The 15,980-nt window shown below is 43.7% G+C and overlaps 1 protein-coding gene across 2 annotated transcripts in view; it reads right to left on the bottom strand.

Annotated features, from left to right (window-relative positions):
* Positions 1-496: 496 nt before the first annotated feature.
* FRMD1 (FERM domain containing 1) overlaps positions 497-15,980 on the bottom strand; it is a 29,057-nt gene continuing 13,573 nt past the window's right edge. The window contains exons 3-13 of one of the 2 annotated variants that reach the window (XM_068185156.1): positions 15,567-15,646; positions 13,425-13,501; positions 11,621-11,807; positions 9,314-9,469; positions 6,952-7,017; positions 6,675-6,743; positions 6,311-6,485; positions 5,111-5,458; positions 4,842-4,970; positions 4,042-4,121; positions 497-2,292 (exon numbers count right to left, since the gene is read on the bottom strand). In XM_068185156.1, the coding sequence (XP_068041257.1) occupies positions 2,005-2,292; positions 4,042-4,121; positions 4,842-4,970; positions 5,111-5,458; positions 6,311-6,485; positions 6,675-6,743; positions 6,952-7,017; positions 9,314-9,469; positions 11,621-11,807; positions 13,425-13,501; positions 15,567-15,646 (1,655 nt within the window). In that variant the 3' untranslated portion in view covers positions 497-2,004. The remainder of the gene's footprint in view (positions 2,293-4,041; positions 4,122-4,841; positions 4,971-5,110; positions 5,459-6,310; positions 6,486-6,674; positions 6,744-6,951; positions 7,018-9,313; positions 9,470-11,620; positions 11,808-13,424; positions 13,502-15,566; positions 15,647-15,980) is intronic. The other variant, XM_068185157.1, reaches the window with a different exon arrangement.

Raw genomic sequence — 15,980 nt, 5'->3', positions numbered from 1 at the left:
GGCTGCTCCCTGTTGTACAGCCACTGGCCTCCTGCCCATCTCCTGTGGCTTACAGCCAAACAGGACCCAGGTAACAGGGAGTGACTGACAGTGGGAGGACTGGACTGTTCAAGAGCAGCCAACCAGCTTTCCTTTACCCATTTAGATCCATTTAGAAGAATTTATTTTGGATGCAGTAAACATACCTCAAGTACTCTTTGCAAAGGCATTTTGGCTTTGTTTGGAACAAAGGAAAAGAGGCTACAGTGAACACACAGCTCCTAACTGTTCATTACAACAAAAAAGAACGGTGTGATCAAAGAGGGCACAGTCAATTAAGTTGTGGCTACAGTGCATGCAGCTTGGGTTTGGTGCTGGATTCCTCTTGGAGGATATAGAGCAGTAGAGCCCACTTCAGTAAATGCAGATGCACCTGCCTGGCCTGTCTCTACATCCCATTCACACAGAAGTAGCAAGATGATAGACTTCAAGGATTTGCTACTTTAATGACTTATGGGAATGCAATTTACCAGACAACTACTGAGCTTGCAAGCCCACCATCAAAGCAGCAGCTCAAACCTTCCTTGTCATAGTCTGGCTTCCTTCCTTTCCTGAATTAGGCTATCTTCAGCTTCTGATGACCAAAACTGCACAACACACACTTCCCCAACCAGCAGAATAGTATTCCTCTGCTTCCAGAGTTTGCCAGAACACACCTAGATGGCTGTCAAAAGCTGGGCATAAAGCTGGACTTTCAAGTACAAGCTTCCCAATGCTGGGAATTGATGAGGGGAGGAAACCGAACACATTTATTTGCATGTAACAAGGTAGCAGAATGTTTTCCACACCAAATGCTTGAATCAAAGAGCATAATTATGATTATTCCCCTAGTGAGAGCCAGCACAGCCAGATCCACCACTCTCAAGATCACCAAAACAAGTACCCTTGGTCTAGCACACAAACACCTTACACTTGCACTGTCATCAGCCCTGCAGCACCACACACACATATCTGTATGACCTATCCATGACTAAATAGGACACAGTCACTCTGTCTGTCCTTGCAAAGTGACTTTCTCCAGGCCTTACCTGCCTCCTAAGCAGAGGGAAAAAAATCTAAGGAACAGTTTTATTAAAAACAAAGAAAAGAACAGCATTAAAGTATGAATCAAAGTAAGGGGTGATCATGCCTGGACAAATTCTCCAGTCACACTCCTCTCTTCAAAAGCCTGTCAATTAATGCTCTTGCCCTCTGTACTCTCAGAAGCAGCCAAGTAATTTGCTTTATCTCCTCCCTATCTCCCCAAGGATATAATGCAAATCTGCATCACAGCACTAGTAGACAGCTGACAGTCCGTTCCGTTTGTTGTAATAAAGAAAAAAAAAATAAAGACCACACATTGTATTTGGCTGGATGCTTACAACAAAATAACAACAACCAAAGAAGAAACAACTCCTGGCAGAGCAGGTCTTGTGCCCAGTGCAGCCAATAAGCAACTTGTGTTCATTACAACTGAAGCAGGCCAAGCACTTCCATACACATCCCTCCAAATGTGCTAAGAGTATATCCTGGTCTGACAGCTGTTGGCAATGTGGCAGCAGCACAAATTGAACACAAACTATCTGTACACTAAAATTAAGAGACATGGACCACAAGAGAAAGGCAGGAACATGACACAGACTTTAAATTTCTGATTAATCCATTTAGACAAAGTTTGCTTTACTAGCTCACTGTCAGTTTTGGTCCGCTGTTTTTTGGTTTTTATGTTGGTTGTGTCCCTGCTAAGGGTGCAGGCCAATTCCATTTTCTGCTCAGACAGACACTACCAATGCCAGTGTTAAGTGCTACACTCCACTTGATTTGCCCTGTAGCCAGGTCTGCAGAAGTGATGCCACTTACAGATACGGAGCTGAATAACAAAGCCGCTCACCATCTCCTGCAAGAACCAGAGTGACATCACATGTGTTAATGAGGTATATATTGCCATGATGAGCTATTTCCTGGTATGGAAGAGCTCCAATCTCATTACACCACAAACTCCTCTGGGAGCTGGTCCTCTCCCAGAAGATCCAAGGAGAGGCAGTTCATGGATCGCTTCCCGTAAAGGGCAGACTTGGTTTTGCAGTCCGCTGTGGAATACACGCAGCCGTAGACAGACAGCTTATCCTCGAGGCTGCAGCCGAAGGTGTAGCTGTGGGACGTGTCTGAAGACAGTGCGTCACTTAGTGACGGCTGCCGGCGCTTGTACAAGCGGATGTCATCCAAACTCTGGCTGTGCTGGTCCATGCAGCTCCGGCTTTTGGGCAATCTGACCTGCCAGTTCAGCAAGACACACACGAATAAAAACAATGAGCTCAGACACAGCCTAAGGATGCTGGCTGTGCATGCTAAAAGTTTCTCAAAATTGTTCTTCCCCTCTTTCAAAAGAGCCCCACCAGCCTTCTGAAAGATGTTGCCTTAAAGAAGGAGCTGTGAACAATTCAGAAATTACAAGTGCATTAAGCTGCTATGCCAAGTTGAGCTGGGTCCTGATCTGTCTGCCCTGTGTCCTCAAGTGTCCAGTACAATGGATGAAACACTTGACATATACTGACGCCTGAAAGACCTTACACTTCTTGGCAGATCCAAGCAGTTGTCCTCAAATGGACAAAGTGCACTTAACAAAAAACTACGCCAAGTGCCTGAACACATTAAGTCTAATGAGCTGAAAGGAAGGTTCAGAAGGCAACCATGCAAACTAATACATTACAGTGTCCAGTAATTGCCACAGTTTCATCTACATAACACTCTTCTAAAGAGCAGCAACAAATCAGCAGTAATTCCCAGAGGCATCATCTTGCTACATAAGCCTCTGTGAAGGAATTATTGACCAATTGAGAGTATTTCCAGCTTTAACAATTGTATTTTTTACTTGCTCTGCCTCTTTAATAATCACCTGTTAAATGCTAATATAAAGGCTAATTTAAAGAATATAATTTTGAAACCAAGACACTTTCATTAGCATTACAGAAGACTTTCTCCCAGTATCACTTCTCTCACTGCTAAGGGAAGGGAATTTAAAAACTACCCTGAGGAAATCTGATGCTGAGTCAGCTGTACTCCAAGGAACAGGAATATGCTGCACTATCTAATCAACTCTAAGGCAGCATTTAGTTACATGGCCTTGTAAGGAAGATTTTTACAGTTTTCTAAGGAGGCACCAAATATGTGATGCACTAAAGTGGTAGCCAGGTCTTTGCAATCATAGAGACAGTCCTGTGTTGAGCAGAACCATTTTTATAAAACAGATACTTCATGATCATTTAACAGCAAAAGCATGATAACAGCAGTAACTTTAAAAACATCACAGCTTTAAGCAAGATGCCTACTTCCAGCCATGAGCTGTTAAGTCTTCCACTCAAATAGAGGAATAAATTCATTATGATTTGTACTGTATGGTCTTTAGCTTTGGAAAAAATAACCAAGATTTTGTTCAAATCTCCTACAGCACTTTATGGACTATTTTGCAGATAAATGAAAATTTCTTTAATTTTTGACTGGGTCCAGAAAGAAACATGCAAAATTAAAAATAAAGTCCTAAGAAGTGATTGAAATCCTTGTTATGAGTTTTAGAATTCTCTCAGCAAGTAAGGCAAATTTCACTTAAGAGAGGGAAGAGAGAGTAAAGGTGCTTTTTTTTTGTGGTTTTTGTTTTGTTTGGCTGGGTTTTTTTCAAAAAAACACAACATTTCTACTGCAGTGGGTACAGCTATACTTTGAAAAGAAGTCTTAAAAAGACATTTTAATAAGCTTCTTCCAAATATAACTCCTTCTGTGACGTACTTTGCCAAATATAATTTGCCTTTCTCAAGTGTTTGATGAAAAGAAAACCTTGACAAAGACTTTAGTACACACAGACTATAATCACACAAATGATATAACTAGAGCTTGAGCATCTGGTTTTGCTCTGATGTAAGCTACTTCTGGCTTCAAGATGATGAAGTTTGCAACTAGACCTCATTACACTAGACCTCAGTTCAATGCTCACACACAGACCCTCCTGCTGAGCAACCTCTTCCTTACCTGGTGAAGGGATTCCACACTTTGTCCTCTCATTTTGATTAGTGTGACTTGCACCACAGACAGAGATTCCTGATTTATAGCTGCAAAGGAGAAGCAGGAAGTGAAAAGTGTTGCAAGTTTGAGGTTTTGTGGGCTGTAGAAAAGGGAAGTTGTTCTCACAGGCCACATTCAAACAGTGGTATCCTCTTAAGACAAATATACATCATTAAGCACCTTCAGTGCTCCAGGAGTTTTGCTCACAAGTACTCATTTTTGGCCCTAAAGATCAATGTTTGAAAACTTTCAAGAGAACAGTTTCTTGCCAGTTTATCCAATTTTCACCCTTCTTGTTTTGCTATAAAGGCTGTATATATTAAGGCCAGACAACTCCTGCATAACCCTGTTGCCTAGCATTCCCTGCATCAGAAGCCACAAAACTTTACCTAAGAATTCCTGTGACCATCCCATTATTCTGCGGTTGAGCCCCTTGGCTGTTTTGTGGCATACAAGATATTAAAGCATATTACTTCCCTACAAAAAGTTTACCTCAATTACCTTTTTGTCATTAACTGACTATAAGCTTGGCACATTTAGAGAAGGGAGACTTTGAGGAGCACAGAGGAGAGCAGCACTGTACATACAATACAAAATGCTGGCCTGTAAACTCTAGATGAGCTGCCTGCAAATCCTGTTGCAGTAGGGCAGTAAATAGCACTGGCAGCTGTTTAGAAGGAGATAAGAGTTTTTGTAGATCCCTCAGATTATGCTTGTTGCTAGAGCCTTAAAGAACAGCACTGAGCAGCAGCAGAAAGCCATCTCACCTTGGCAGCTAGCAGCATCTAGAGGCAGGGATTCAACAGATTCTCCCACAGTGGCCTCCTCTAACTGGTCTCCCTCTAAAGGCTCATCTACAGGCATCTCCTCTGGCTCATCTACTGCCAGCTCAAGCTCTAGGAGGAAGAGAGCAGCAGGAGAATGGTTAGCATTACACTTGTGCTCCAAGCTGCTGTACGGTCTCTTACTCCCTGCCCTCCTGCAGGAGAAGACAAAAGTTGGCTTAGAGGTTGCTCCACATATCCAAATTCTTTACCATCATCCTGAGCGTCATCTTCAGCCCGCCCTTTGCTGCCACTGTCAATGCCAGAGCTACCGTAGCTGATGGTTGAGCTGCAGGATTTCTCTTTCCTGTGCACTCGGTCAATGCTGAAGGGCTCATCCACTGACATTTCCACAGACACGCGGTGCCTGGAGTCAGCCTCGATGCCCGAGGTGTGGGAGCTGCCGTGACTCCCGGTGGACTGGCGCGAGAGGCGGTTATCCCTGCGGCTGCCCCCGCTGCTCCCGCTGCCACGGGAGTTCTTGTCACACGGGTCCAGGTCCATGTCTAGAGTGTCACTGATATAGGACTCCCGGTAGCGCTTCTTCTCTGAGGAAGAAAGAAGGGAGAAACCAGTAAGAACTTTAAGGAAGGGTAACAAAATATATCCAGGAAGTTCTGTTGGCATCAGCCAACAACTAACAACCGCTGCAGCTACTAAACAAATACAGGGACAGCTTTGTATTTTGTTTGCTCAACAGATGGATGCTCAGGTGGTTGTAAAAGAATTAAGTCATACTCGCAGTAAACCCAGCATCTCCCAAATTAGAACAGGCAGGTAGAGGCAGTTATGATACAGAAAACAGTAGGTTTCTGAGTGAAGTTCAATAACAAAGCAAAACAAAAGCAAACAAAAAAAGGGAATTAGTGAAATTCAGTGCTCAATCTTTACAATCAGATGCAGTGATTGGTTCTTGAAATACCCACCACTACATGAAGTCAGCTCAGAACAAGTTTCCTAGAGCTGGTATTTAGTAATGTTGTATTATTTCTCCCATGGCATGTATCTGCTGAGGGTGAATTAAGAAATCCATGCGACACTAATGGACACAAAACAACCGAGGGCTTTTTGCCCAAGGCACTTGATCAGTGAGCCACTGGTTGCACCCACACAGCTCAAGGCCACTGCTGTAACCCCACTGATGGGAAAGACAGAAGCCACTTGAAAGGAGATATCCCTCTACTGCTCTCACACAAACACAATTTGTGATTGATGGTCTACAATGTGGGAGCCATAGATACTTCTTAGGAATGGACTTGAAACGTACCTAACACCTCTGCTTCTATTACTGGCTCCCCAATAAAGCTGAAACACCATTAATTAGATGACAGTAGGCACCATGAAACAACAGGAGAGACTAACACATTGTACTGTTCCTCTTACTAAACTCAATTGGATGTTCCCTAACATACCTTCAGCCTCCTCCAGTTTTTGGATCTGCTTCAAAACTGGCTGAATATTCAGAAAGAGCCGGTGGCTGTTGCTGAGTAGCTGCAGCAAATGGCGTGACCTGAAGGGGCAACCCGTGTAGTAAACCAGTTTCCGTGCAGAGGGCAAACCATCTGGCTGGATTTCAAATTTTTTCCCCTGCACAAAGAGGAAAGATGCCAAAGAAATGAGCAAGAGCACATTTTCAGCCACACAGCTACCAGAGATAGCTGTGGTCTCACACGTGCAAGTGACAGGCCCTAACGCAGCAGCACAGGCAGGCTGACAGCTCTGCCACATCCCAGGCTGGCAGCCACTGGCAGATGGCCTCCATTCCATCACACTCACCAGAAAGGCCAGCTTCCCAATGTGTGACCAGGGAAAGTCGTAGAGGAGTTGGCGAACGTGATTCACCTCCTGCAACACATCAAACTCAGAGTGACACAGGGACTGGCAGGTACAGGGTGGAATCAGCGATGTGCAAAGAATTTGCAAACAACCAAGAATTTGAGATATGTGGAGCCTGGGGTTTGCAGGGGAGGCAGAGGAGCCACGGTGAGGGGGGAGGACAGGGAACTGGGCAGAGTTAATGCTACACCAGAAGGCTTTCACAGCAGTCTGTTACCTGATAGATGTGCATTCCTCTCAGGGTCAGGCCCAGGATAACTGTCGGTCGATCCTCCTTCTTATCCTAAAAGAACAGAAGAGTCAAAGGTTAATCTACAAAGACCACGCTCTTGTTCTGGCACCTACTGCAGGAGAGGTAGCAGGACTCCTCATCACACAGATGCCATCAGCTCATTTGGTTTTTATTATGTTTGTTAAGTGCACCTTGCCTTGTTGACCCCTGAAATACCTACACCTAAAATCCCCTCATGCTGGGAGGCTCAGGCATTTCACCAGCATATGTCCTAGTTGCCCTGGGCAGGGAATCCTGTAGCTTTGGTGATTTGAGAATGTGGACAATTACTGTTCTCAGAGGTACCTTGTAAACTCTCTTGTAACCACATGCTGTCTCTGCTGTCCCCATGAACATGCACCACTCTTGCTCTCCAGGTGACAGAGAGCCCAAAACAGAAGGGGAACCCATTCCCCTCTCCTTGCTACAGCACTGCTGTTCCCATCCAGGGATTTGCTAGATCTCAGCTGTCCCTTGGCTGGGGGGGAGCTAATCAATGCCCAGTTACTGGGACTTTCATTCTAACATTCGACCTTGGTGTTAGGAGTAGGTGGTTTTACATGAGTTTTATTATCTGGGTTGAAATACTATCTGACTTTTAACTCCTGCTGCATCTTGGTATGACATACATGGCCTCCATTCAGATTCTTTTGCTTGAAGACCAAAAATATCATAAACTAATTCTTTCAGCTTCTCCTAATACAGCAGAGTTAGGGAGGGGAATGAATGCTTTTTTTTTTTTTTTTTTGTTAGGAGGAAAAGCAGAAAAAAATGTGGCGGTAAAGATGTATGGGCTCACAGAGCTCAAACTTTATGTCACAACTTTCTCTCCTCATCTGGCTTGCAAGACACAAGCCTTATGCCATCCCATTACCTCCCCCTTTGTCCCTGGTACCATCCATGTCTTCAGCTCAAAGTAAGAAATATTAAGAAATAATAAGAAATATTTTCTGCCTCCTAAGGACAAAGAGCTTTGTAAATCAGTATTGGTCTGAATGACAGATGGGGGTGTGTTGTATTTTCTTTTACAGCTCCTAACCTCAGTAGAAGCCATGAGGAGGGTGTTAAGACAAAAGTGACTGCTTTTGAAATCTCAGAGCAATCAGAACACTAACACCTCACCTGGCATCCCTCTGCACTTGCTCAGGCAATCTGTGATGCAAGCATCACCTAGGAGGAGCATCTCTCACCACAAAATGAGATAACTGGGTCACGCAGCAGGAATAAGACTATTAAGGATCAAACAACACATGGAAGGGTACATGATGCCTAAATCCTAAATTCAAGTCAGACAGGAATTTAAATATTAAGAGCAACCAATTTCACAGCCTTGGTGTTTTCAGATATAAAATGTATCATGTCCTGCCAGCTGGATTTCTTATGGCATTCAAGTGTAACTAACTCTCTCATGACTGCATCACTAACAGCATTAAGAATCAAAACAGAGAACAGAAGAAAGGTAGGTGAGCATCTTTGGTTTGCAAGCAACTAAGCCTGGACTACTGATCAAAATTTATTTTCTCTAGAAAATGCATGTTTCTTCAGTAACTAGAGCTGTTAGATATGTTCAAAGTACATGTATACTTCCCAGACATAACTGCCACTGAGCACAAAAACCCAGAAAGTTTCATTATGAGTCTGACAGAGGAGAGTATCTCCATTTGGAAAAAAAAGCCTAAGCCATTCCTAATTGCATAGGCAGGTTTCACTCACCTAAGTGGAACAGAAAACTTCTCATTAGTCCCATTTCTAGATCTAAACACTCAGCACGTGAAAATGAAGCAGGTTTGGGTAAGGAGTCTAACAAGGAACAATGTAGGAATTCAAAACTGCCAAGAAAAGCACACAGCTGAAAAAATGCCAACCACTCTGGCAGGGTTGGAGAAGGAATGGGATACAAAAGTTGGAATGACTCAGTGTCACCCTCAGTTATTACACGACATTTGTGTGAAAGCTGGCTGACCTCTTGTCATTATTTCAATGAACTACAACAAGGAAAAAAAAGGCTTAATTGATTCTCTGGTGCAATTCTACTGACAGGCAGGGACAAATATGAAGTTTGCCATTCCTGTGGCCAGTTCCTTGGCTGAGGAACAAAACTTGATTCCAGCTACATCTGTACATTGGTCACATCTGTATATTGGATTTGTTTGTGGGGACAGCCCTCATTTGGTTGAGAATTTTAGATTTGTTTTGCCTCTCTAAATCAGAGGCAACCATCCCTCAAACAAACAGAAAGAGAAAAATGCCATGGTGCATTCAATTAATGATGGGAGAGAAGTTCAAAATAAGAAGCTCTTTGTTTAACCTTCTGCAGCCTGTAGAAGTGGACGGGCACATCTTCCAGCAGGCAGGACTCCTTAATGAACTTCAGCACTGCTTCCTTAGCGCTCAGGCCTTGCTGTTCTCGGTGCATCTCTGGGGCATGTTTCAAGATGTAGTCGCTCCCCCTCTTTGCAATTATCTAAACCGCAAAGAAAACAAACAGGTCAGCAACTCTTCAGCAATCCCCATGAGAGGCAGCTGTGATCAACAACACAGCAGTGGCTGGAGGTGGAGGAGGTTCATATATTCCCTCAAGATGTTGGTCTTGTTTGCCTCTACCTCCCTGGAGGATAAGCATTTAAAACAGCCCAGATGACACCAATATCTCCAAACAGATCCTAGTGGCAGAACAGTAACAGACCAAGACTACAGAGATCGTGTCAGCCTTTTGCACTTTTAAGTATTGGAATTAGTTTTCCTAACTCTCGGTATCCATAAATGTCTATGGGCAGATAACAAATACTTCTCTGCATGCCAACATAATCAGCAGCAACATCTCTGTTGAGGCAGAAATACTAGGTTTTCCTTTTAAGATCAGGCTTATTTAGCCTGATCCATTCTCAAAAGGTGTGGATAACATTATCTCAAGGTATTTTTTTATCTATTAGGAGTGGTTGGCAGCCATGTGGCTTCACTAAGCAGTAGAAAAAACCTGCCCTGGGCCTTTTGGTCCTGCCCTGCAAGTGCCCAATTCCCATGTTTGCCCACATGCCCTCTCTGTACAAAGGTACTGGACAGCTCAGCCCTCTCCCCTACTCAACTGCTTCTTTTCAGGCTGTGAGTGGCAGTGACAGGTAAGAGGGATGATTGGCTGAGTTCACTTCCCAACATCCCCCACCACCAGGGGCATTTGAAACTGGATTGCACCAGGTACCTGAGAACATCCTGCCAGCAATAACCTGTCCTGGCTCAAACCAGGACCCCATCACCACCCAGTTCCCACTTACATTTAATATTAAAGCCCTTGCTTACTCTGTTTGCTAACGCCTCTGCATGCCCTGCCAGATTGGTTGCCCTCCTATGAGGAAGGCTGGCCTTGGTGGAGGACAATATTGATGCCATCAGCTGTGCAGTGTCAGCAGAAAGAGATGTGCCAGATCCACGGTTCAAAGCTGGGTGGGTCAGCCCAGGGCAGCAGTGCCTCTCCTCACTGGCACGAGACTTGCAGCAGCCCTTGGCCAAATGATATGAAGCACGTGTTGAAGGAAGTGATTGTGTTGGAGGAGGAGATTGCTCACTATCTCCCCATGGGAGCCCAGGGGCAGGGAGAGAAGCGTCCCCATGCCTGCCAGATTTTGCTGTTTGTAATGATGTAATAAATCACCCACATACTTGCTTGGGGTTTGGCTCAGCACAGGTGAGCAACAGTCTGTAATAAGCCCTTTAACTGCCTCAGAAACAGCACACAAGACCCACCATTTCCAGCCCTTTGTTAGCTACCTCCTGACAGGCACTCTTTAACAAGGAATGGCATGGGATGATGGCCTGTTGTCTGGGAGAAAGGCACACTGCTGCACAGCAAGGCAGGCAGGCTAGGATTTGTGCATAAAAGACACTACTGGTCTTCAAGATAAGTCTGGTCACTGATCTGAACCTTCTCCCCAAAGCAGAAGACACTGCCATCTTACAGGAGAGATGCAACTTGCCTGGGACAAGCAGCCAATTAACAGAGTCTTAAGTAATTTGCTTTCATTTGACAACTAAATCAATTCTTGGTTGTAAGTCCTGAAGTCACATGCACATGCTTATAAACAAACATGCAAATGCTTTCTCTTTCCTCTTACTGCACTTGAGGCAGAGATTAATGACAAAGCAAGCACCAGAGGCACTGCAAAGCAGTATTACCCCATAGGGTTTGGATCTATCCATCCCTGAGGCAGGCGTTACAGAGAGGGGAACAAAGGGAAATAGACTTGGCTTTGCAGCCCTGAGGTTTTCTGGAGAGCTTGGGTTGTGCAGATCTTGCTGGAAACACACAACCCTTTAAGCCTTTAGAAGAATTAAACAAAGACATCTGCACTGTCAGAATTATTCATGTGACACCAACACATTCCATGACCAAGGAAGGATGTACCACCCACCTTATTGATGAGTGAGCCCAGGAATGTGCACTTACATCCAGTGGAAAGACAAGAGATCTCCTGAGGGACCTTGAGGGTGATACTCTACCCATCTGCCTGATCACTGCAGTAGGAGATGGGGCAGTTGCATGGCTGCAGTTTGGTACCACCTTGGCATAGCTCCTGCTGTATGCATGATCTGTTGACAGAAAGGTTCCCCCTAAACTTACCCATTGTGGGAAATAAGCCTGAGGTTCAAAATATTTTCCAGCATGGACCTTCTCTCTGTAGTTGCCCAAGTCTGCCTGTAAGCTGTAGGCAGCCAGCAAGAAGTAGATTTCTTCTTTGTGGTTGCAATGAGACATAAGTACTTGCTCTTTGAGATGGCAGTAGTAGAGCTGCCGTGCCACCTTATCGCTGCAAGACAAAGGCAAATCTACTTCAGGAACAAAGTTCAGATAAGGCCCCTCAAAAACACTATCCTGCTGAGAAGAGGGATTAAACTTTGACACGTCTCATGTGTGCCAATGCCACCCTGATACAGTTGTGTGTATAAGGAGCACCAAACCACGATCAAGGTCTTCTCCCACTAAGTGTTGTACAAACATGAGAAATAGTAGCTTCTACCTTGAGAAGCATGAGATCTTAAGAAGTTAGGGCAGAAGGCAGATGAAAGAAAAATCACATCACACCTGTTTTGGAGACTGACTACAATCAAGCACTTCTATTTCCCTGGAAAGCCTGTAGCAGCCAGGAGAGTCAACTCCCTTGGACTCTCAGTCCTGTTTCTTGCACACCTGTCCTCCTTTTCCCTCTAAACTTGGCACTGCTTTTGTTTCACCTTGCCTTAGGCTCATGATAGTTCTTAACAGCTAATTCCCTGCAAGGTAGATCAAAAGACATGGGAGCCCTGGGCTTGTTTTTGTCTTCTTCCTCAAGTTGCTAAACAGGGATTGTCTGATAAGGACTAACTATGGTATAGCCTTGATAACCCACACACCCCCTTGTCCTCAGAGATCACGGGAAGCCGGCTGCTGACATGTGCATGTAGATGAGGTGCTGGACACTGCAGTCTGCTTGTAAAAGTGTATAAGTATAGTTTGAAGGGGGCAGATAACTATCTCTGCGTGGCTCTACAAACCTCTCCAATTAAATTACTAGTGCAAGAGAAATATGCCTGTGATGGTGGAGGATACATAACTTGGGAGTGGCAGAATGATATGCAATCTCTTTGTACAAAAAAAAGCAAAATTGAATGAAAAACACTTATCAGCCAGACAGACTCCATAAGAAAGAGTCCCCTGTATCCAAAAGTGAAAGACTATGGGGAGAGAAAACATATAAAACCACAAGCTTTGCTCAAGACAAGAATGAATGCCAAAAATTTGGTAAAGATTTTAATCCACCTAAATGATCTCAGCTCTTGGCTTCCCCCAGGGACAGAGCCACACCAGAAGTGCTGATGTAAATTAACTCTGTCAGTTGTTCATTTTTAACTACCTCATCCTTTGTTCTGTACCATGGGTGAGGGTGGTGCTGTTTTGAGTGCAGCCCATATTCCATGTTAATGGACTACAAATGAAAAACTCTAACTTATTAAGTAATTTCTTTTGTCCATGTATGAAAGTTCATTTCCAGGAGTAGACTTCACAGAGCACTGCTCAAATACAAAAACCAGATCCAATAGTATAATAACTATTTTTGGTATATTCATTCGGCGCCTTTCATACAACCAAAAGACACAAGCAAAAGAGTGCTAATCATGTTTTGATAATGTCATCATTCAACCTGCACTTTCAACACAAATGGAAAAGCAGTCACAATTTTCCTAGGGATATGGAGTATGATTCAGGCAGAAAACATTCATAGCTGAGTAAGGACGTCTGTGAAGGTCTTGAAAAAAATTCAAGCAGATTTTTGAAGCTTATTTCAATGAGTTCACAGAGATGAGCTTAACAAAGAAACATTTTTCTTTCCTTTTCAGAACACACTGAATAATTCAAAACACAGTAATTACCACAGAAGAGAACTTACCCTATTACTCTTCCATTTTCTACGTAGTATTGTACTCTAAAGAACGCAACAAATGGAGGGCTGAATTTCTCTGTCCCCTAGAGCAAAGACAGAAGACGAATTAAATTATGATCAGCATCCAAAATTCCTGTTGCCCTATCTGGTAATGTTCTCTCCTCTGAAATTCGCTCCCCATACTGCTTTTCATTTTCTACTCTTAGCTCTTGGCAAATTTTAGGAGGGAGTCTTACTGTCTTGGAGGCTCATGACAATGAGGCATCACAAAACATTCAGACAGGTTGAACGACAAAATCTCCTAGGAAGAGCAGGAATTTTTTGGATAGGAGAGATGAGCTGGTGTAAGAGTCCCAGTGTAGCCTGGGGACACCCAAGCTGGCCCAGAATTACCTAGCTCAGCACCTGGCAGCACCACAAACACATTCGTGCTGAATGCAGCAAGTTTAGCCCAGCCTCCCTCAAAGCACCAGGCAAGGCAGCAGTGCAGTGTGCCACACTGGTACGGCTGTGGCATTTCCAGGGCACTCCTAGGATCACCCATCCATCCCTGCACCACACCACATCACCCAGCCCAGACACACATGCTGCCATGTTCAGCAGTCACTGCCTGCGGCTGAGGCACACCAGCCTGGTATCAGCTCTGTGCCTTTTGTTTGGGAGGGCTCCTGGTTAGTTATTCACACGTTCCTGCAGCCACAGAGCAAAAGGCAGTGGTGGTGTCTGCTTCACACTGAGGAGTGCTGTTAGAAGAGAGCCAGCATGAGGCCTGTTGTTTTCACTACAACCTATCTTTCCAACTTACAGGCTTGTTTGAGCAGGAGAAAAAAAAAAAAAAGGGAAAAAGAAGAAAGAAACATCTTAGTAGCTCATTCTCTCATCCTTCCTACTTTGCCACTTTCATGTTCACACAGGTAACTTTGCTCCCAAGGTTTTTCTGGTCAGATCCATGTCACTGGGACAAGGTACATGGCATGCCCTCCACATCTGATGCAGACAGCTTCTTGACCTTGCAAACATCTCCACTTTTTCTGGAAGTTGTTCATAGTCACTGTATTTTATTAGCTGGACTGGGCTTTCCACATGAAACCTCTTCATAGGAATTAAATCCTTCTCAACTAACCCAGTCCAATAGGCTAACTCATCTCAGACTGTAGTACTGCCAATGCATTCAGCAACTCATTCAGTCTTTTGTGATTCACATCACACCAGAGGTTCAACACTTATCCTAACCAGAAAAGTGTAGCAAGAATCCAATCACAGAGTGACCTCAAAGCGTACCCCATCCTGAGGTGACCAGAAACACCTGCTTTGGGAAGCTCTCACTGGCTGGACAGACAGCCCCTCTGCATGACTCTGGCTGTTTCTGGAGTAACTCTCACTTGTTTGGGAAAAGCAGAGCACATGCTTGGGGATAAGAGAGATCCCCAAACCTCACTAGTTACCTACAAACTTCTGTAAGGAGAAGAAATGGCAAGTGTGCCTATTCTGTGAAAGAAAATGCTTAGGCAAGATGGAAAAAAAGTCATTTACAACTTTTACAATGACCCAGTTAAGATATCTGAAAGCAATTGCATGCTATACTTTGTTCTAGACTATGGCTCCTCTATTAGTGACACACACAAATGGACACTATCATGTCTGAATGAACAGTATTAAACAGTTACATAAGCTTGTCTTTATTTCATGTAGTTTTTCCCTCCCTTGTCAGGGCTAGCTAGCTTTAAAGAACTAGGACTCATCTCAAACAAAATATTCTTCCTCTCCCTCCACTGTCCTTTTGCACATACTCTGGAAAGAGTCACAGCTCCAGTCATTTCCCATGCATCAGATTCAAGTCACAAAAGGTTATTTTAGGCTGTTTTGCTTAAGGATAAAAATGAGGCCTCCAGATTAAGATCCAGATAAATTAAAATGGAAAACTGACCAACTAACCTTCTCCACTTCTGCAGCAGCCAAGGAGCAACCATGTGGTTACTATTGCTCAGCTAAAGTTGCATAAGGGGCTGGTTTAGCTCTTTTAATTAATTGTACAACTATGTAAAAGTCACTGCATCTTGTTACTGAAAAGTAGTCTGCAGAAAATGCTTTATGGACCCTAGTTTAAGAATTTTCATTTCACTGTGTAGTTCAAAACACCTCTCTTACTTTGGTGGTCTCTTTCTTCCATTCCTTTGAAAAGTATTTGCTGAGCTTCTGCGCAAGGTCTATAAAAACATATTCATTATCTGAAAGATAAGAAAAAAGGAATTCAACATAAAATAATTGGAAATGTTTAGTCATTAAACATTTAGGTTACTCTACAAGTTATTCCAAATCAATACATTTGCTGATCAGGAAATAGGGCAGGGAATAAAAAAAAAAAAGGAGTACTCTTAAGTACATGTGCTACTCCAGACAGCATGGAAGGAAGGTCATTCACACCTTCAAGAGATCCTGAGTTAAAGGTTCCCAAACACCTTAGCCAGAAATGCAGAATTCCTGCTTTATAATCAAGAACCTATTTACAAAAGAGAGAAACATCATCTTACCCAGCTAATTGTATTGTCTGCTTACCAGATT

The sequence above is a fragment of the Anomalospiza imberbis genome, chromosome 3 (assembly GCF_031753505.1).
Source record: "Anomalospiza imberbis isolate Cuckoo-Finch-1a 21T00152 chromosome 3, ASM3175350v1, whole genome shotgun sequence".
NCBI lineage: Eukaryota > Metazoa > Chordata > Aves > Passeriformes > Viduidae > Anomalospiza > Anomalospiza imberbis.
This window is presented reverse-complemented; position numbering and strand designations above follow the sequence as displayed.